Source organism: Urocitellus parryii, chromosome X (assembly GCF_045843805.1).
Source record: "Urocitellus parryii isolate mUroPar1 chromosome X, mUroPar1.hap1, whole genome shotgun sequence".
Taxonomy (NCBI): domain Eukaryota; kingdom Metazoa; phylum Chordata; class Mammalia; order Rodentia; family Sciuridae; genus Urocitellus; species Urocitellus parryii.
This window is the reverse complement of record NC_135547.1, coordinates 21820066-21840541: the sequence shown is the minus strand read 5'-3', so window position 1 is coordinate 21840541 and position 20476 is coordinate 21820066. Positions and strand designations below refer to the sequence as shown.

General features: G+C 46.5%; 1 protein-coding gene across 1 annotated transcript in view; it reads left to right on the top strand.

Moving 5' to 3' along the window:
* Bcorl1 (BCL6 corepressor like 1) overlaps positions 1-20476 on the top strand; it is a 66729-nt gene that overhangs the window by 32537 nt on the left and 13716 nt on the right. The window contains exons 6-12 of the mRNA XM_026413822.1: positions 3026-3191; positions 4308-4388; positions 6333-6722; positions 10610-10833; positions 15416-15637; positions 18276-18442; positions 19746-19891. Coding sequence (XP_026269607.1) covers positions 3026-3191; positions 4308-4388; positions 6333-6722; positions 10610-10833; positions 15416-15637; positions 18276-18442; positions 19746-19891 — 1396 coding nt within the window. The remainder of the gene's footprint in view (positions 1-3025; positions 3192-4307; positions 4389-6332; positions 6723-10609; positions 10834-15415; positions 15638-18275; positions 18443-19745; positions 19892-20476) is intronic.

Below are 20476 nucleotides of genomic sequence, written 5' to 3'. Positions count from 1 at the left end.
TATTGGCAACTGCTGTTGTTATTTTTAGTATTACAAATGAAATAGACATATTCTCTGCTCTTATATTATGTGTTGCCCATGACTCAATGACAGGCAGGTACCACCCCTTCTTTTTTTTAATATTTATTTTTTAGCTGTAGTTGGACACAACACCTTTATTTCTTTTTTTTTTTTTTAAAGAGAGAGTGAGGAGAGAGAGAGAGAATTTTAATATTTCTTAGTTTTCGGCAGACACAACATCTTTGTTGGTATGTGGTGCTGAGGATCGAACCCAGGCTGCACGCATGCCAGATGGGCGCGCTACCGCTTGAGCCACATCCCCAGCCCACAACACCTTTATTTCACTTATTTATTTTTGTATGTGATGCTGAGGATCGAACCCAGGGTCTCGCACGTGTGAGGCAAGCCCTCTGCCGCTGAGCCACAACCCCAGCCCCAAACCACCCCTTCTTATATGAGATGAACAGGCAGTTCAGTGGGCCCACTGACAAATGCTGAGGGCAGAGAACAAAGTGACAGCATTGCAGGGTGGCCAGAAAGCAGCCATTTCCAACTGTCTGTGACCATTTAGTAAATGTATTTTTCAGGAGAGCAACTTTTTCTTTCTTTTGTTTCATTTTCCTGAGAAAGAAGCCATTGATAAGCAAACTAAGATCAGGTGTTAATTCAAAACAGCTCCTTTCAGGGCATGACCCAGAGGCAGAATAGTCTCCTATGCCTATATCACCTGCCCAACATCTCTCAAATCCTCAGTGGCCTTCTGGATTATCAGCAAAGAAAGTTGTGCTTCATTTGATACTGGGTGTATTTTACTGTCTTCTCATTCATTGGAAAATTCTTTGGAAAATATTTCAAAACTCTGTTAACCAGAAAATTCATCTTATATGATCTTGCTGTCCTCCTGACTATTTGCCTGAGTTGGAGTGCACAATATATTTTTACTTTCATGGATGCCCTTGCATAAGATACACACAGAAATCCTTTGTAGATGTTCTGTTTTACTTGTTTTTGTCTATCTTAGGAAGTAAAAGTTAATGATCTGTACTTGAAAGAGCCAGCTAAAAATGATATGCAGAAATAAATAGGACATGTTCAAATTTATGTGCGTTTAACTTTATTCCCCGACTTAAAATAGTTTTTCCCGTGGCCATACCTGAAGGTCAGATTTGAAGCAGCTGTTCCCCATCTTTGTCTTTCCTTCCCAATTCTTCCTTCTCCTAACACTTGGGTTTGTAGGAACTGGCAGCAAGCAAAGAGAGAAACTGAACTTGAATTTCAAGCTCAGCCCTCCTCTGAATTTTAAGAAGGAGGACAAGTTCATGGGATGGGGGAATCCTTGGAATCTGATGGATCCTGGGGGCTTCCTGTGCCTGAAGAATTGAGACACCCCCCAAATACTTCCTCAGTAAGATATCTGCTGTCTCCTTAACTAGAGCTAGATGGTGATAACCTTCTAGAAGGTGAGACAGATCTGTTTAGGGTGAAAACAAGCAGCCTTAACTCTTCTTTTCCTCCTAAAACCTCCTTTCATTGTTCTAATGATTTGCTTATTCTGTACTCCCTACTTGCCCTATTTTCTTTCTTTGTTTTCTTTTCTTCTTTATTTTGGAGAGTACTAGGGATTGAATCCCGAGGTGCCTTACCACTGAGCGACATCCCCAATCCTTTTTATTTTTTTATGTTGAGACAGGGTCTTGCTAAGTTGCCGATGCTGGCCTTGAACTTGTGACCCTTCTGATCTAACCTCCTGAGTAACTAGGATTACAAGTATGTGCCAGTGTGCCTGGTGCCCTATTTCTTGTTTAGTGGCACATAGAAACCTCAGTTTATAAGAATCTGACTATTAGGCTAAGAGTGAAACCAGCATGTAAGGACAACCACGGTACACGTGCAATGTCCCATTAGTAGGTGGGTGTTGGGGCTGAACAAAGGCAGCTGAGGATGTGAGTAGGGAAGGAGAGCATTGAAAGTTGATGTGGGGGGGCTGGGATTGTGGCTCAGTGGTAGAGCGCTTGCCTAGCACTTGCAAGGCCCTGGGTTCGATCCTCAGCACCACATAAAGATAAATAAAATAAAGGTATTGTGTGCAACTACAATCGAAAAATAAATGTTAAAAAAAAAAGAAAGTTGATGTGGGAGCCCAGAGTCGGGCCAGAAGCTCTGGGTGTCAGTCCCAATGGGTCTTAGTCCCAGCTCCTCATCTTTTTCACTGCAAGTACAACTTAGCCAACTCACAAGGTGGCCTGCTACATGGCAGCCCCTGAGTGAGTAATACATTGGGCTGTGTGTTGCCCTGGAAAAGTCATTTAACCTCTAGTCTTGGAGCTATAGTTTCCTCATCTGTTCACTGGGGATAGCTTCTTCTGTCAGTGTCCTTGGGAAGAAAAAATTCCAATAATAGACATGAGAGCCTTTTGCAAAGTTGAAAGTGCTGCAGAGTATAAAGTGGCATTATTAACCAGGCTGGGATCTCTAAACTGTGTTTCTGAAAATATGGGAAGATGGGAATTTCTCCTGTGCCATGTTCTTGCTTTAGTTGAATTTGTTTTCTGATATTAATTTGCGTATGAAAATAGACAGGTTCTTCACTTGGCCCTTATTGAGAATTATTTTCGGTCATTGGTGTCAATACCATTCACAATGATGTTATTTGAACAATGTAGTTGCCCAACTTGCAGAAGAGGCATTTTTGTTTAATACCCATCACTCCATTGGTGTTGGGTATAGAGAATATGGGGCCTGACTTTGCACCTTTTAAAAATGACTTTGGGTATGTGTTCAGTGGCTTGTCAGCACAGATTCTGTAGACCTCTTTAAAGTGATGGGGTGTGAATGCCTATGGGGACCAGCAAGGGCACTAGATTCAGTCGAGGAGAGCCTCTGTAGCTCCCTGGAGTCCCTCTCCTCTGCCCGCCCCACCCTGGGCAGCACATGTTCATGTGTCAGAAATGGGTGCTTGGCTCAACCCTGGGAGAACTTTCTTAAGCAAAACTGATCTCAGACCTGACTTTCTACCTCTCTACAGTGCCGGAAGCCTCCCAGTGACCCCCAGGAACCCACCAAGAAAAGCCCCAGGGGGGCTTCAGATTCAGGAAAAGAGCACAATGGAGTCAGGGGAAAGCACAAGCACCGGAAGCAAACAAAGCCAGAGTCCCAATCTCCAGGAAAACGAGCTGATGGCCATGAGGAAGGTAGGCCCCAGCTGCCCCAGCTTTCTGTGTTGGGCTGCAGAGAGTGTCCTGTGGCATGTTGGTAGGAGAAGAGGGACCCAGAGACTGGAAGATTGAGCCTTCTTCACTATGGAAGGGAGATATAGTTGCTATCTCTGACGTCAAGGACAAGAGAGGGGAGGTAGCAGGGGCGTATTCTGCCCCTCACATTAAAAAACAGCATACTCCAAAAGCTAAGGAAGTGATTTGCAGACAGACAGATGGCAGTCCTGTAACAGAGTAGCCAGCCCATTTCCCTGCAGTGTGTCTAGGCTTGAGGAAGAAACAGGCTTAGGAAGATTTAGACAAAATTATTAGAACCCCCGTTAGACAGCAGAATGGAGGTTCATCATGCTGTTTTCTCTACCTTTGAGTATACTGGAAAACTCCCATTCTAAAATTATAAAGAAATCACTAGCTCTCTAGCTACAAGGGTTTAGAGATATCCTAAACCTTCATTATCATTTATGGGCAAACAGGATGTTTGGGGTGGGGGGAGTATTACTAGACCTGTGTGTTCTGCCATAGATGGTCCCTGGGTGCCCTCATCAGGGAGAGACTCCCAGGCTTGTCTGACCACAGCAGTCCCTGTTCATGGCCTTGCTCATCTGACATGACCTGCCTCTTCTAGGTTGCTCTTATATAACAGTTTTCTTCTGTTGACCACCCCCTGCTCTTGTCTTCCCACCTCACTCAGTACTTTAAGGTTCATGGAGGTTGCCCTTCTCTGGGACTTCTTCCAGCTCAGTTATAACTCAGTGGAGGTGCAGAGCCTTCAAGTCATAAGGACAGCTGGGTCTTCTACCTTCTGGTGTGCTATTGAACTGAATCGATTGTGTGCATTGCCTTTTTTGGTGTCAGCAAAAATGACACAACTCCCAGTTTTCAAAAACTACTAGGAAAAGCTCCTTCCCTAAAAGAGATAGGTATGTGATGGCAGTATAAGAGGAGCTAGTGGGGATAGCCCTGGATAACCATAAGGTCAATAAGAACCCCCACCTTGATTTTCCCACCTGAGCCTCTTGAGTGGGTTTTTTAGTTTTTAGATTCTGACTGTGATGTTTCTGCCTTCTGTCCCCAAACCACACATAATTCTAGGTTCCTTGGAAAAGAAAGCAAAGAGCAGTTTCCGTGACTTCATCCCAGTGGTTCTGAGCACACGAACACGCAGTCAGTCTGGTGAGTGAGACCAAGGTAGTGGTCCGTCTTGGCATCTTCTATGAACAGAGAGGTAGACATGTGGTTGAGTGATTTTTGCCATTGACCCAGGTGGAAAGTTGGGAATTTGCTTCACTGGGCTAAAATGCAGATACAAGAGAGCCCTGGGTGGGGTCTAGGAGTGTTGCCCATGGTTTTAGGACTATTTGCTTAGGTTTTCAGAGCAGTGATGACATCTCTTATTGGGAGCTGATAAGAGGAAAGGCCTGTGCCACTCAGAAAAGCTGGTTTACTCAGCTTTGGCATCTCATGATTATTGGGGCCCATCTCAGGTACAGACATAACCTTTGGACCTGGGTCTTATTGACTGATGTGACAGGCATCTTCAGAATTGAAAAGGCCATTGAGTTGTCAAGGCCTTTAGATTCACTTTTGGCACCCTGAATTTATGTTGGTCAATCCCCAGGGCCTAAAAAAAAAAAAAAAAAGAGTCCTTTCCAGCCTGTGTTCTCTTTTGCCTGCTCCATGTTGGTACACAGCACTGGAGATGGTTGCCCTGCTTCACCCAGATTTCCATGCAAATTGGATGGAATGGGAAAGCAGGGCACACTGTAAACTCAATGATCTGACATTCTATTAAACAGCACCTCAGCACATGGCGAGCACGGTGGTAATTGGGGCTCATAATGATGGCCTGGAGGTCTTACAAAATCCTGAAGTATCCTCTGAATCATCAGAGAGCGATTACATTACTGCCAGTCCATTTTCATGTTAAACACATTGTAGTGTATTTGAGTCTTTGAAAATTGGTGATCCCTGTGTGATCTCTGTGGTGATGCTGTATTAACCAGAATATTAGATTAACCAGAACACTTCGTTCCCTGCCTGGTCCATATAATGGAAGGTTTACTGGAGAGCTGTTATCTTTAAGTGGTCTGACCCACTTGAAACTTGGGTCAAGGGCAGCTCTGTTCCCCTAGAACCATTTCTTTTTGCTACTGACCTCACTGGGGTCCCGGGATTGTCAAGTTAACAGCTGGGCCTTGGGAGAAAGATGGTAGTGTCTCACAGCGGCTTCCCAGGAAGGTGTCAGATCTCCTGTAGTGCGAAACCAGGCCAATTTAAGATTGTACTTTTGTTGTTAGCAGAGGTACAGGAAAGAGTGAGTAGAGAAAATGGCCTCTTGGCAAGGTGGCCCAAAAGGAGCAGAAAGGTGCCATCCATCCTGGGGTGGCTGTGAATGGAGGGGGAAGTGCCTGCCCAGCGGTGAGGAACAGCTGCAGCTGGGTGGGGGGAGGGGCGGGGAGACAGCTCCACCCCTGAACTCTTGGCAGCTTAGTAGGAGGTGGGGTCAGTTTAAGGGAAGACAGCCTGCTGCAATACATTTGGGCCTGACTGAGCCAGGGCCTGTTACAGGAAAGGGACTCCTTGCTTTGCTTTTTTCTGAGACTTTTTTGTGATGGTCTGCTTGTCCAGGGTGGCTCTGTCAGTGAGACAGGTGGGGCCACAGAGTGAGCAGGGGCTCCTCCTTCACCCTCCACTCAGCCCCTGTTTCCCAGTCAGCTGGAGCCTGTAGCTCTCTCTTGCTCTTTGCACAATGCTTGGCACCTTGTAAGCAGGAAGCAAGAGTTTGTGAAGTCGGTTCAAGTGACACAGCACTGTGGATGAATAAAGCTGTGTGTTTTTAATACTTGATAGTTGTATGATACTCTGGGCTCTGTAAAACACCAGTGAAAGATTTCATTTGATCCCCAGAACAGCCCTGTGAGGTCAGCAAAGAGAGAATATTATTCCCTTTTTATAGATGAGGAACCAGAAGGAACTTTCCCAAAGTATTTAACTAATAAATGGCAGACCTGAACTTGAACCCAGACCTTCAAACTCCAAGTGCAGGGCACTCTTGTCAACATCATTCTTAGACCTCTGAAGAGATACCTGACTGTCCTCTGTACATCCCATCCACAGGAAGCATCTGTAGCTCCTTTGCTGGTATGGCAGACAATGACATGGGAAGCCAGGAAGTCTTCCCCACAGAAGAAGAGGAGGAGGTGGCCCCCACCCCAGCTAAGCGTCGAAAGGTGAGAAAGACTCAGCGGGACACCCAGTATCGCAGCCATCATGCCCAGGACAAGACTCTGCTGAGCCAGGGCCGCAGGCACCTGTGGCGAGCCCGAGAGATGCCCTGGAGGACAGAGGCCGCCCGGCAAATGTGGGACACCAATGAGGAGGAGGAGGAAGATGAGGAGGAGGGGCTGGTGAAGAGGAAGAAACGGAGACGGCAGAAGAGCCGAAAATATCAGACTGGGGAGTACCTGACCGAGCAAGAAGAAGAGCAGCAGCGGAAAGGGAGAGCAGGTAAGGCTGGCAGGGGGACTACTGTCCCAGCAGCAAGGTTGGTTTCTGAGAACCCTGGGACATCGCCATGTTCCCACCTCTGCCTGCTCTACACCACCCCAAGGCCTTGGTACCTATAGAAACCTGGTGCTATGATCTCAGCTGCCAGAGAGGGTCACTCATCTTCAGCCCCAAGAGGTTGAGATTGAATAAGTCTGACTGACCTACAGGTGAGCTGAGGACATGAAGGCCTAAGCCCTCTGGTTTCCCATAGTTAGCTGAACCTGTGGGCCAGGCCACTGTGACATCCTTGGCATGGGCCAACACCATACCAGTGAGTCCTCTGGTTGGCTTAGGGGAGTGGTGTCTGAGGAAGACAGGTTTTCTCTCCTGGAATCTTGGGATCAAGAAAAAAGAGGGCATTGACCATCTTTCCTGAGATACCTCCAGCCCCTAAACTAAAGTACAGTGGTTCCCTCAGACGAACAGAAGAACGTCAAGTAGAAATGGATATAACTTTGCTTTCTCAGTTAAAACCACAAAGATTATTCAGAAGTGAAGGTTTGAGGTGACCCAAGGTGGCATCTTTTTTTTTGTTGGACATTAGTTGGAAAAGTAGGTAGTCCAAAGAGAAAAAAAAAGTGTTTTTTTGGCCATGCCAGATGCTAAAAAATATGACCATGAAGGCACAGACTGGCACAAGAAGCTAATATCAGAATGCTCCACTAAATACTATTCAAGCCCATTCCTGTGGTGGATTTTCTTTCTTTCTTTCTTTCTTTTTGGACTGGGGATAGAACCCAGGGGTGCTTTACCTCTGAGCCTGAGCCACATCCCCAGTCTTTTTTTTTTTTTTTTTTTTGAGACATGTTGCTAAATTTCTCAGACTGGCCTTGAACTTGTGATCTTCCTGCCTCAACATCCTGAAGTAGCTGGGATTACAAGCACACACTGCATGCCTGGCCCTGTAGTGGGTTTTTAATTGAGAAAAAGGCAGATCTCTGTGTTTGATTAAAACATTTCTGTCTCCCCCTTATATTCTCTGACCTCTACCCTTGAAACAACAATTGATTGTCTCCTATGATGTATTCATTCTGAGCTGCTGGTAAACACCTGCAGCTCCCTTATTAGCTAAAAATGGAATGACCTCATATCAAGTGGGTAGTAGATTCTGGGTTTGCAATAATTCAAAGAAAGCTTAGCCTCATTTCTGACTCTATTTAAGTGGACATATGTATGATACCTATCCTTGTGCTCAAGAGAGTAATTGAGCTAATTTTCAACTGTATGAGTGAGTGGGGGCAATTTTCCCTTTCTTTTTCCAGAACCATAATGGATTGGTCATGAATGAGTTGTCAAATCATTGGCCTGCACCACTTATGTTAGGATGAAGAGGAGCTTTGTTGCACCTGATCTTCTCTAATGAGGGGTGGTTTCCTAGCTTGGAAGCTTCCTATGGAGCTATCAGCTCTTGGAACTAGAACAACCTTCAAGGTTGCCTGGTCCAGTTTACTACCCAGTGCGGAGAGAGCTCTCTGTAGCATTCAACAGGAAGTAACATGGGAGAATACCAGTGATCAGGGCATCCTGCTTGATTTGGGGGCAGCTCCAGTTGTGGAAAATAGGTCATTATCCCTCCATGGATGTATTAAGTGTTTTGTGTTGAGGCAGCTGGCTTTGGCATATGGTCTGGTTAACTGCCTCCAGATTTAATGATGGCATTTTCATGCAAGAATTGTCTGACATACATGTCTCTCCTCAGGAAATTCTAGTCCCTCCTACTATTACCTGTCTTTCAGATCAATGTCAGACAAGCAGGTCACCCTCCTCCTGTCTGAGCCTTGTGACCTTTCCTTTCATCCTGGGCTTGGCTGTCTCCCTTCTTCACCTGTGGAGAGGGTAGGAAGAGTCATTCCCCTCACACACCTGTTACCTCAACTCTGTTCCTTTATGTGCTCTTATAAAGCCCTTGTTCCTCTGCAATTGAATAAACTCCAGAGCCTTCCCTGCCCTGGGTAAATGGGGAGGGGGCTGCTTCTTTTTTTGTGGCATTAAATGCTCTAATATGGCTCTTCATGCTTCCTGAGGTCCTCACAAGGCACCATTCTGTTCCTTCATCTTTTGCCTCAGTCCAAACGTGTTGCATCAAAAGCCCAGGTCTAGATGTTCTGGCTGGAAGTGCCATTAGAGACCATCCAGCATAGAAATTCTTGGACAGTGGGCTAGGGCTAGTTGGGGAAAAGAGGTGGCTTTAGGAGTTGTACATAAGTTACAGACAGTTTGCCATATTGGAACCATGACTCTCATGTCTGGATTTGCCCATGGCAATGTCACACATGAGAGTCCACGTGGCTGGAGGTGAGTTGAAAACTCTTGGATCTCAATGCCTTCATTTCAGGATGTAGAGAAACTGAGGTTATAGTTAATTCCCTTCAAAGACATATTGATCGTTTGCCATGTGCTAGGCAAAAAACCAATACTTGTGTTCAGTCCCATGGGGGAGATAAAGAACACACAGGTATGGCCTTACTAAGGAGTTTGCATTTAAATAAGATAATAATCGTGCTTTACTTTGTATAACACTTTGTAAAGGAATTTGCATGTATGATCTCAATTCTCCTACCACTACTGGGATGTGGATTATGTTCTCCCCATTTATAGGTATGGAAACAGGCTCACAGAGCTTCTAGCTTGGTTCTGTCCAGTCACAGAGTGGCCAAGCCACACAACACTGATGTTAAGAGATGAGAGCAAATACAATCTTTCGCCCCTACACATGGAGTTTAGGGCAAACTCTAAGGTTGAGGCTCTTGCTAATGGAGTTCCCAGCAGGCCTTTTTGAAATTAGAATGCACTTTGTTCAGTGGGCCGTGGTTAGAAATAGAGATATGACCTCGTGTGTTTCAGTGACACCAGTGACTTGATTTCCAACCAAGGAAGGTGGCAGTTTTCTTCCATTGCCCACCAGCTAAGTAGGCCCATGACGTCTTCTAGTCCTGGGGAGTTTCTGTTGCTTTGATCTTTGTGTCCTCAGAGAGTGACAAACAAGACAGTTAGCTGGATAGACCATAAAGGCAGCCTTCTATGTGTAGCCCCCACCTTACTATACTGATACTTCAGTGGAGCCACTAAATTTGTATTTTTGCAGTACTGGGTATTGAACCCAGGGGTGCTCTACCACTGAGGTACCTCCCCAGCCCCCGCCTCTTTTTTTGGTACCAGGGATTGAATGCAGGGGCACTCAACTAGATTCCCAGCCCTTTTTAACATTTTATTTTGAGACAGGGTCTCACTAAATTGCTTAGGGCCTTGCTAAGTTTCAGAGCCTGGCTTTGAACTTGTGATCATCTGCCTCAGCCTCCCCAGCAGCTGGGATTACAGGCATGTGCCACTGCACCCAGCTTTCCCAGTCCTTTTTATTCTTTGAGACAGGATCTTCTTAATTTGCCAACGCTGGCCTCAAATTTGTGATCCTCCTGCCTCAGCCTCCCAAGTAGCTGGGATCACAGGTGTTTGCCAACACACCTGAATAGATTTGTTTTTATATTGGAGATCGAGACAAAGAGGACAGAGAGAAAGTTGAAAAGAAATTCTGATTTGTTCTGGGCTAGGGAAAATTCTTTAAAATTACCCTCATCTTGGGAATAGCCAGATGAGCTGCCACCCTGCTGGCAGGGCTGGGAGCTGTCTCTTGCTTGTGGAGGAGGGACTTTGGTGTTGAACTATACTGTCCATTTGAGAAGCACTGAGTGGAATAGTCAGCACTGCATAATATACCAAGAACTAATAGTTATACAACTTTGCACAGTGATTAGAATCCCCAAAGTCCTCTGATTCATCTTAGAGGATGGCGTTGCTTTTTAGTGTTGCATTTCTCTGATATCTATTCTTTCCTGTTTCTTGCCCAGATTCAAAGAATCGTAAGCAGAAGACTCCCTCCCAAAGTTCGGAGCATCGTCTCAGGAACAGGAACCTTCTCTTGCCCAGCAAAGCCCAGGGGATCTCAGATTCACCAAATGGTTTCCTCCCAAATAACCTGGAGGAGCCAGCCTGCCTTGACAATTCAGAAAAGCCATCAGGAAAACGAAAGTGCAAGACCAAGCACATGGCAAACGTCTCAGAAGAGTCAAAGGTGTGTGGCCACCAGGGGAACAGGGCAGGGGACAGGAGTATGTGTGTGTGGCAGGGGAGCTTTCCACCAAACTCCTCCAGCAGGAATCTTCTTGGGGAGGGCAGGGAGGGAGTGGATGGGAATGATCAAATTAACCCATGTTTATTAAAGAGTTCTAAATTAGTTCTAGAAGGGTTGGGGCGGATTTGAAGAATGGGAACTAAAGTTATAGCCAACTATAGAGTTTGGCCCACCATGACTTTTCCTCTACAATCCTTGGATCTCCTTTGAGTTAAGGAAGAGTTAAAGAATATGGCAGGATGTTAGCCTGAATAGCTTGTTAACATCCAATCAAGAAGCTTTTGTCTGGGCTTAACTCACTGGAAACCAATCATGGAGCTTTCTGAGTCAATCAAGGTAGAAAACAACTTGTAGAAGCAAGGATTTTGATGTCCAGACAAAGGTTGCTTGAGGGTGGAGCTGAAGGAATTCTATTTGGGTCCAAGTTATAGCTGCCTCCCCCCTTATTCCTTTGACTAAGTGAGTGGGCACTCACCAATCAGCCAGGCACCCCCATTCAAAATTGACATCTCTTTTGGATCTGATGCTCACTGCATTGGTATTGGGTTCTACCCTGTATCCTTAGAAAAAAATATTAGTCCTCATCCTGGGTGAGTTTTGCATTTGAAGAAAGCGAAGGTCTAAGTTAAAGTTTGTACCCATAATAAGTATTTGTCATTGACAATCAAAAAATCCAAACAGGCTATAATGGGCTCGCTTTGGTGGTTGTGATTCTTACTGCTCTCTCCAGCTCCTGAGCAGGGATCCCTGAATAGCACTGTCAAAGAGTGGGTGCTTATCTCCCCCTCCTTTCTGCTCCCCCCTCTCCAGAATCCTGTTCCAGCTCAGACAAGGTACTCGAGTCTATTTGCTCATCTTTAAAAATGGAGTTGATACTTCATGCCCTTTCTGTCTCACAAGGGTGCTTGGGGGAACAAAGGAGGCAATGTCTGTGACAGGCTTTGATAACGGTAGAGTACTCTCCGAGGGTTGGTCTGCATCCTTGTGCTTTAGGCAGAGGCACGAATGAGGGGACAGAGGCATGGTGTGGCATCCGTTTCCTCTCACCCCCAGAGTGGTAGAAAGACAGAGAGGGGCTTAAGGGAAGAGCAAGGAATCCCTGGTCTGTGCTAAATGCTTCATTCATGTTATTGCTCTTAATTCTGCTTCATTCATGTAATTGCTCTTAATTCCTGTGGTGGATCTTGGAGACTTAGGTACTTACATTATCTTCATTTTATAGTGAGGAAACTGAGGGAAGGTGAGGGATTCATTTCATGGTCACTTAGTGGTCCAGAGGGCCAGAGTTGGGACTTGGAGCAGGCCTATCTACCTCTACAGCCCCAGTGGTTCCATGTGCCTTACAGACTCTGAATGGGTGGCTTCTATCTGTATCCTGGAGACACAGGGGGAGGGGGCTAGCAGGCAGGAAACACTGCAGCCCTGAGCAGCTCTGGCAAAAGGTGGGCGTCCCAGTCTCTTGCTTCCCCCTCCCCTTCCCCTGTTCTGCCCCAGACACTCAGATGGCCCAGTCCCACACAAAGGTAACCAGCCGCACACTCTGATGCTTCTGTCTGGTTGTTCTGCCTGGCAGTGTGTCTGTTGAAATGTTCTCCTGGAGAGGGTTTTGTCCCTCCTCAGGGCCTCCCTTTCTCCCTCCCGCCTTTCTTTTTCTCCCAGTCCCCACCACCTGCTCTGGTTGCCCCCATGGCATGGGCTTTGTAGTGGGAAGCAAGGCGGGGGAGGGAGGGGGACGCTTCTGCAGCACTAAAGCGGGGCATTGGCCAAGGGCTTCTTCCCACAAGGGCTCTGAGCCAGGGGGAAGTGGAGAGGGGGAGGGGTCCCCCTACTTGTTCTTGCTCCTCCCTCTTTCAGGCAGCCTCCCTCCTGCTCTCTGGCAGCTCTGGCCCCCAGAAAGAGAGTCACCCTTTGGCTTCTGGCTTGGCTTAGTGGAAACCTGGTACTTTACCCAGAATCCTCCAGTCCTGCCGTTAAATGCCCCATTCTCCTGGCAATAAAGCAACATTATACCCTCATAGTTGGTGTCTTCCTGCTAGGGATTGTACCTCTGCCCTTTTGGGATGAAGACTGGGCTTCTCGTGATCTTGGGATTTACCAGAGGAAATAAATGCCCTGACCCCTCATCTTTTCTCTGCTACTTCTCCTTTTCTGACTTTGTCTTCCTAGGTTTGGCCACCCAAGGCTCTATACATGGCTCACACAATACCTATCTGTTGGACTCAGGGATGACCCTGAGTTCTGAGTCCAGTGCTTTAAGAAACTAAATAGAAGGTGACAGTATAAACCCTGCCCCCAAGGAGCTTAAGACCTAGCCTGGTAGCTTATTGCAGAGGCTGAGGCAGGAGGATCTTTTAAGCCTAGGAGTTAGAGGCTAGCTTTGGCAACATGGTAAAACCCTGTCTCAAAAAAGTTTTTGTTTTTTTTTTAAATCTTAGCAGAGGAAATCAAGACTTACCCATAAAATGCTAAAAACAATGACACCAACCATTCATGGTGGTGCACGCCTGTAATCCCAGGAAATTGGGACGCTGTAGCAGGAGAATTGCAAGTTTGAGACCAGCCTTAGCAATTTAACAAGACCCTCAGTAATTTAGTGAAACCCTATCTGAAAAATTTAAAAAAAAATGTATAAAAGGCGGGGGATGGAGCACCCTGGGTTCAATCCACAGAAACCCCACCACCACCAGCAAAAAACATAAAACATTGGAAAGAAATAAGAAAGTGAGACATCAGACATCAGAGTCTGTGATTCTTTCTCTGCTCCAGATGTGCAGAGAAAGAAGGAGTGGGATCAGAGGTGTTGTAGAATAGTGTAGAGTATATAGGATTTAAGTGAAATCTTAATGCTCTGAGGGATTTGGATAAGTATATATATTAACTCTATTGTGGTGTAACTAATCACTCTAAAATGTAGTGGATTAATACAACAATAAGCATATATTGTCTCATACAGTCTCTGGGGCTTAGGAGATTAAGGGGCAGCTTAACTGGGTCTGGATTGGGGTCTCATGAGGTTGCAGTCAAGGTGTCAGCCAGGGCTATATTCATTTGAAGGCTTGACTTGGACCAGAAGATCTGCTTTTGGGGTAGCTGGCAACATGGTAAAACCAAGTTGATTATGGTTGTTGACAGGAGGCCTCCCTTCCATGCTCCATGGGTCTCCCCAAAAGGCTGTTTGAATATTCTCATGATATGGGGCAGCTGGCTTTCTCCACACAGTGAGTGATCCAAAAGAAAACAAGGCAGAAGCCACAATGTCTTTCAGGACCTGGCCTTGGAAGTGATACATGGTCCTTTCTACAGTCTCCCACTGGTTATATAGGTCAGCCCTATCCATTGGAGGAGGAGGTTACACAAAATAATGAATGTCACGGGGTGGGGAGGATCCTCAAGAGCCATTTTGGAGGGTAGCTGCCACAGTCTTCCCTCTGGCTTTCAATGATTCACATCACTCCCAAGTATATTTACCCTTCCCAAGTCTCATCCAACTATGGCATCAACTCCCAAGTTTAAAATCACACCATCTAACCTAGATCCAGACAGAAGAGGCTCTTACATCTTATTGCCTAAGTATATAGCTCCTCGAGTTCCTTCTGCTCTAAAGACCCCAAATTAAAGAAACAAGTTACTTGCCCCCATAAACCAATGTTCCTACCAGTATGCCATGGTAGGAACATGCATGTGAACTTGCATAGACATTTCAGTTCAAAATAGCGGTGGCAGGGGGGAGGCACCCAGGTGCCTCTTGTGAGGACAGGACTCTACTAACATTTTGTAAATTCCTTCCCTGTTCATTGTGGTGCAGCCTTGGTAGTAGTTCATTATCTCACAGACCCTGCAAGGGCGAAAGGCTCAGAGGGGTTGGACCAGGCCGCAGGTGTTACAGGTAGTGGGTAGCAGAGGCAAGCTTTAAACTCAGCACTGTCCTGTTCCCAAGCCTCAGCTTGGTCCTGCACCTCAGGTGGGCCTGAATATGATCTGGGGGCTGAGTGTGGTGAAAGATGGGAAAAGCCCGTGAGGTGGGAAGTTGGGGGGAGATTTTTGCAATAAGAGTAAAAGCATTAAGAAGTGTGACTATTTAAATGACAGCTGTCTCCGCTTCACTTTGCCCTCGTTACTTATAGACATGGCTCCTGCAGACCACGTGAGGGGACATTGAGGCAGGTAACAAAGCCTGCAGAGTGCTTGAGAGAAGCTGGGATGCCCTGAACCCCCACTTTCCCAAACCCTTTATCATTCCATGGCTTATGGGGCTGAAGATTTGATTCTCTTCACTCCCCAACCCATGGTGGGAGTGCACAGGAAGCCATGGTGATCTAACAAATGCTCCACATGGCTAGTGTGACCTGCTCAACCTCTAGCCTCAAAGTTGGCAGTGGTCTTATGGCCACTTGGGGTACTTTCAGCAAAGCACCACGTGAAACACTGATGAGGTGAGATGGCCTTGGCAGCCAAGTGGCATGACCATGATGGATGAGATTGGTTGCCTGGCCTGACCCAGGGCTGCACCTCTGCTTTCCAGGGTAAAGGTCGTTGGAGCCAACAGAAGACACGATCTCCCAAATCTCCCACCCCAGTGAAGCCCACTGAACCATGTACACCCTCTAAGTCCCGAAGTGCCGGCCCAGAGGAGGCCTCAGAGTCACCAACAACTCGGCAGATCCCCCCAGAGGCACGGCGGCTCATTGTGAACAAAAATGCTGGTGAGACCCTCCTGCAGCGGGCAGCACGTCTCGGCTATAAGGTGAGCCAGCTCCCCTGTGGCCACACATGACACTGGCCTGGGCCTCTGTTGAGGGAGTGTCTTGTCACTGGCTGCTCTTCGGCTTGAGTCCCAGCTGGCCTCCCTCTACTGCCCACATAGCCTGTGGGACTGCCTTGCCCCTTGTCTGATCTCAGTGTGTGGGAATGCACACTTATTTGAATGCCCGTTTGGGATAAATGCAATTGAAATGGTAATACAATATCACCCACTGCATTCCTAGGCCAGGATGGGGATTTTGGGATTTTCACTTCGCCTTGAATTTCCCTCTGTGGTAGCTCCCACCCTCAGAGAGGACCAGGGGTGGTTATTGCTCACTCTTCATCTCCTCTGCACCTTCCCCTAATTTTGGCTTCTGGTAGAAGGGTCAGGAGCATGCTTGAGGGGCAGAGTTGAGCTAACCTCACCTTGTACTACTTCCCCATACATTGGAAAGTAGGCAGGAAAGGCAGCTGGCATTTATTGAACACCCCTTTTCTCATGTTAATAAGAGTTTTGATTATAGTAAGCCTATGGAGATAGACTTTATCATCCTCATTTTACAGATGAGAAGATCGAGGCTTAGCAATGTTAAATAATGTATTTAAGATCACTCAATACTGTGAATATATATGTCAAAATTCAAACCAAGATCTTTTGATTTCCAAGTGCCAGGGTAGGGTTAGAAGACTGCTTCATTTACCATGATTAAATTATGTTGTCACACATTTCTGTCATTTTCCACTTTTTCTTGATACAAACTCTCTTCACCATGTATTTTTGCCCTGATGATTTCCTCAGAATTTTCTCCTAGCAGTAGAGTTGCTGAATTACATAGCATGCCTTTTTTTTTTTTTTGGTACTGGGGATTTAACCCAGGGGCACTTAACCACTGAGCCATGTTCCCAGCCCTTTATTTATTTATTTACATATTTATTTGGTACTGGGATTGAATCCAGGGACATTTAACCACTGAGCCACGTCCTCTCGTGTTTTTATTTTTTCATTTAGAGACAAGATCTCACTTTGTTGCTTAGGGCCTTGCAAAATTGCTGAAACTTGCTCTGAACTTGCAATCCTCCTGCCTCAGCCTCCCTAATCACTGGGATTACAGGCATGTGCCAACATGCCCAAATAGCATGCCTTCTTTTCAAGTTTCTATTCCTTTCAAGACTGCCACTCCCAGCCAGGCTGGTCAGCACAGGAGAGCTGAGTTGTTATGACTTGATAGTGTCTCCTTCCCATGGCCATCTTTTTTTTTTTCTTTTGGTACTGGGGATTGAACCCAAGGACACTTTAAAACTGAGTGTATAACCAGTCCTTTTTCTTTTTTTTATATGAAGGCAGGTCTTGCTAAGTTGCTAAGGCTGGCTTTGAACTTGGAATCCTTCTGCCTCAGCAGAAGTTGCCAAGGTTAGCCTGGAATTTGGAATCTTCCTGCCCCAGCCTCCCAAAATGCTGGGGTTTCGGGCATGGCCCTCAAAGTTATTTTCTTATGTGCGTGTGTGGGAGGCAAAACCAGTAAACAGGCCATCACTGCAGAAGCAGAGGTCAGGGCAGCCTGTCAGGATTAGAAGGAAAGGAATGGTCTGGAAGCGAATATCTGTATGGTAAGGATGGCAGGAGGCCAGTTTCTGAAGACAGGTGGCAGCACCAGCCCCCCCATGCCAATACAGGCACACACACATTCACTCTGGCCAGCTAGCCTCTGAGGTATCAGGCAGAAGGGCTAAGATTCCCATCTGCTAGTGCCCCAAAGAGGGCTGATGGCAAGTACCTTGTTCTGAAAGTCAGTCAGTCAGTATCTACTGAGCCCATTACCCAAGGCCTCATCCATCCCAGCTAGGGTGCTTCAAGTTACTGGAGTTCCCCTCTGGTCCTATCTGCTCAGCCCAAGGAAGTTAACCATTAATGTATAGATTAATGACTGAATTATGCTTGGAAAAATCCTGACTTGAGGGAAGGGCTGGAACTGGCAGAAACATTGTTCCTGCTGAGCCCAGCATCTAAGGATGGTACTTAAAACAATTCTTCCTTCCCAGTTCTTGAATCACCACCAAAAGCTGTGCTCACTACCACGTCTCATCATTTCCCTGGACTGGAGCTGGCTCACAAAGCTCAGGGAGTCCAGGTCTCGGAGTATGAGCTCTGCGTGGGCAGGGGAGCCCCTCTGAGGACCTTACCCCAGTGACAACTACCTAGATGAGTGCTATTTATCATAAGAAAATGCCTCTCCACTGCCAAGGAAATGGCCCAGAGCTGGGGTCTTGGTGACTGGTGGCTCAGGACTGACTTCTCTTTTTTTTTGGTATTAGGGATTGAATCCAGGGGCACTTTACCACTGAGCTACACCCCAAACTCTTTTTATTTTTAATTTTGAGACAGGATCTCACTAAGTTGCTTAGAGCCTCATTCAATTGCTGAGTGAGGCCCTAAGCATAGGCTAACCTTGAACTTGTGATCCTCCTGCCTCAGCCTCCGAAGTCACTGGGATTACAGGCATGAACCACCATGCCTGGCTAGAACTGACTTCTTTGAAGAAAGATTTTGAGACATATTTGGGGGGGGGCTTCAAGTCTAACTGGTATGATTCTGAGAATTTGACCTCTCTTTGTTCATGGAGCTATCCCTATCCCCACAGGACGTTGTTCTGTACTGCCTCCAGAAGGACAGTGAGGATGTCAATCACCGCGATAATGCTGGCTACACAGCCCTGCACGAGGCCTGTTCCCGGGGCTGGACTGACATCCTGAACATCCTGCTGGAGCATGGTGCCAATGTGAATTGTAGTGCACAGGATGGCACAAGGCAAGAAAGTTTCTCCTTCTCTGAGGCCCAGCCCCATCTCCAGCTTAGCGCCTCCATGAAAAGAACTTGCCCCAGCCTGGACATTTGTAGCACACCAAGCAGCGAGTTGCAGAGAGCCCTTTCCAGGAAGCCTTTTGGAAAATTTTTTGTAGACTGAAGAGGGAACCAGTTTAGAGCAGGATGAATTCCTGGATGGCCAGTCCACTCTGTTTACTAAGGGGAGGCTAAGATTTTCCAAGGTCCATCCCATCTCATGCAGCTTTTACCAGGAAGATCACTAAGCCTTCCTTCATTTCATCCTGGTGGGGCCCTGTCTCAGGCAGAATCTGGGGCCTTAGGAACTAATGGGAGGCTGACCTTAGATTAAGATTCTAGATTTGATTTTTCTAATTTGATTTTTTCTGTGGTTCTGGGAATTGAATGCCAGGGTCTCTACCACTGACCCACACCCCCAGTCCTCCATTTTAATTTTTTAAAAATATTTTTTAGTAGTAGATGGACATAATATCTTTATATTTATTTATTTATTTATTTTTATGTGGTGCTGAGAATAGAACCCAGGGCCTCGTGTGTGCAAGGCAAGCACTTTACCACTGAGCTACAACCCAGCCCTTAAATTTTATTTTGAGACAGGGCCTTGCTAAGTTGCCTAGGCTGGCCTCAAACTTGCAATCCTCCTACCTCAGCCTCCCAAGTTGCTGGGATTACAAGTGTACACCACCAAGCCTGACTATAATTTGCTTCCTACCCACTTTAAAAAAATACATACTTGCTACATCTTAGAGAAACTTACATTCTCCTCTGTTCTACCAGAGGACCTACTTCCTAGGTAAAATAAACCTGAGCTGCATGACAAGCAGGGGGATCCAGACCAAAAGTTGCAGCCTCCATTTGGCCACTGGCTGGTGTATAGAGCTGCTCTGCCCATCCCTGCTCTTGGGCGGTCACCTGGGTTCTTCAGGTCTTAACCCCTGTATCTGTTTTAATTTTAACCTTCGTCTGGGACCCATTCTCTTCTGAGCTACTAGTGGCACCTCATTGTGCCCTAGGGACTATCCCAAGATGTGAGGGTGGGGGGCTGAGGTAAAGAGAATAAGGGGAGGGAAGAGAAAGAAGCACAGAGAAAGAAGGAGGTATGGGGGGGTTGCAGGTCAGAGGTGGTCCCCCTCCCTGGAGCTTAGTCACGTCCCACTGGAGTTATCCTAGGGCCATCTCATTTTTTTCTCTGATGAAGTAGCCTGAAGTTTAAAGCTCATAGTTCCCACTTGGACCCTGTTTTCCTCACCCCATATCACCTCCACAGGCCAGTTCATGATGCAGTGGTCAATGACAACTTGGAAACCATGTGGCTCTTGCTGTCCTATGGGGCTGATCCCACATTGGCCACCTACTCGGGTCAGACAGCCATGAAGCTGGCCAGCAGCGACACCATGAAACGCTTTCTGAGTGGTAAGTGTGGCCGAGATTTGCAGCCAGTATCCTCTGACCTCTGACTCCTGAATCTGTCAGGGGATCTTTTTCATCCTCCTCCATCCCAAACAGCTACCTATGTGGAGCACCTTCCTACGTCACATGTTTTTTTCAGCTTCTTAGAAATCCCTAGTTACTTTAAAATAAAAAGCCACTTGCTGTATGTGTCCACATTTCAACCTCTTCAGGATCCTGGAAGCCCATGGGGACCCATTTCACTAGGTATCTGGTGTAGACCTCTTTGAGGGACAGCAGCTCTGCTAGTAGATCTGGTTTGGGGCAAAATGTGTTGATCTTTGCTGTGAATGGGATGTCAGTGGCAAAGAAGTGATGCTTAGCATGTTGCTATTGTTTTTGCAATTTCTCTTTGTGATCAAAGTGAAACCCCTGGGACCCTCCCTGAAGCTTTATTCCTCACAGCTCTTACCAGTGGTTACTGTGATGTAATCCCCCTTTTCTCCATTTCATCTCTTCCACCCTCACCTGTCCCTTCTGGAAAAGTGACTTGTGTCCAGGCCCATGGTAAGGACCACAAGCCACCATGCACTTATTTTCTCCATAGTG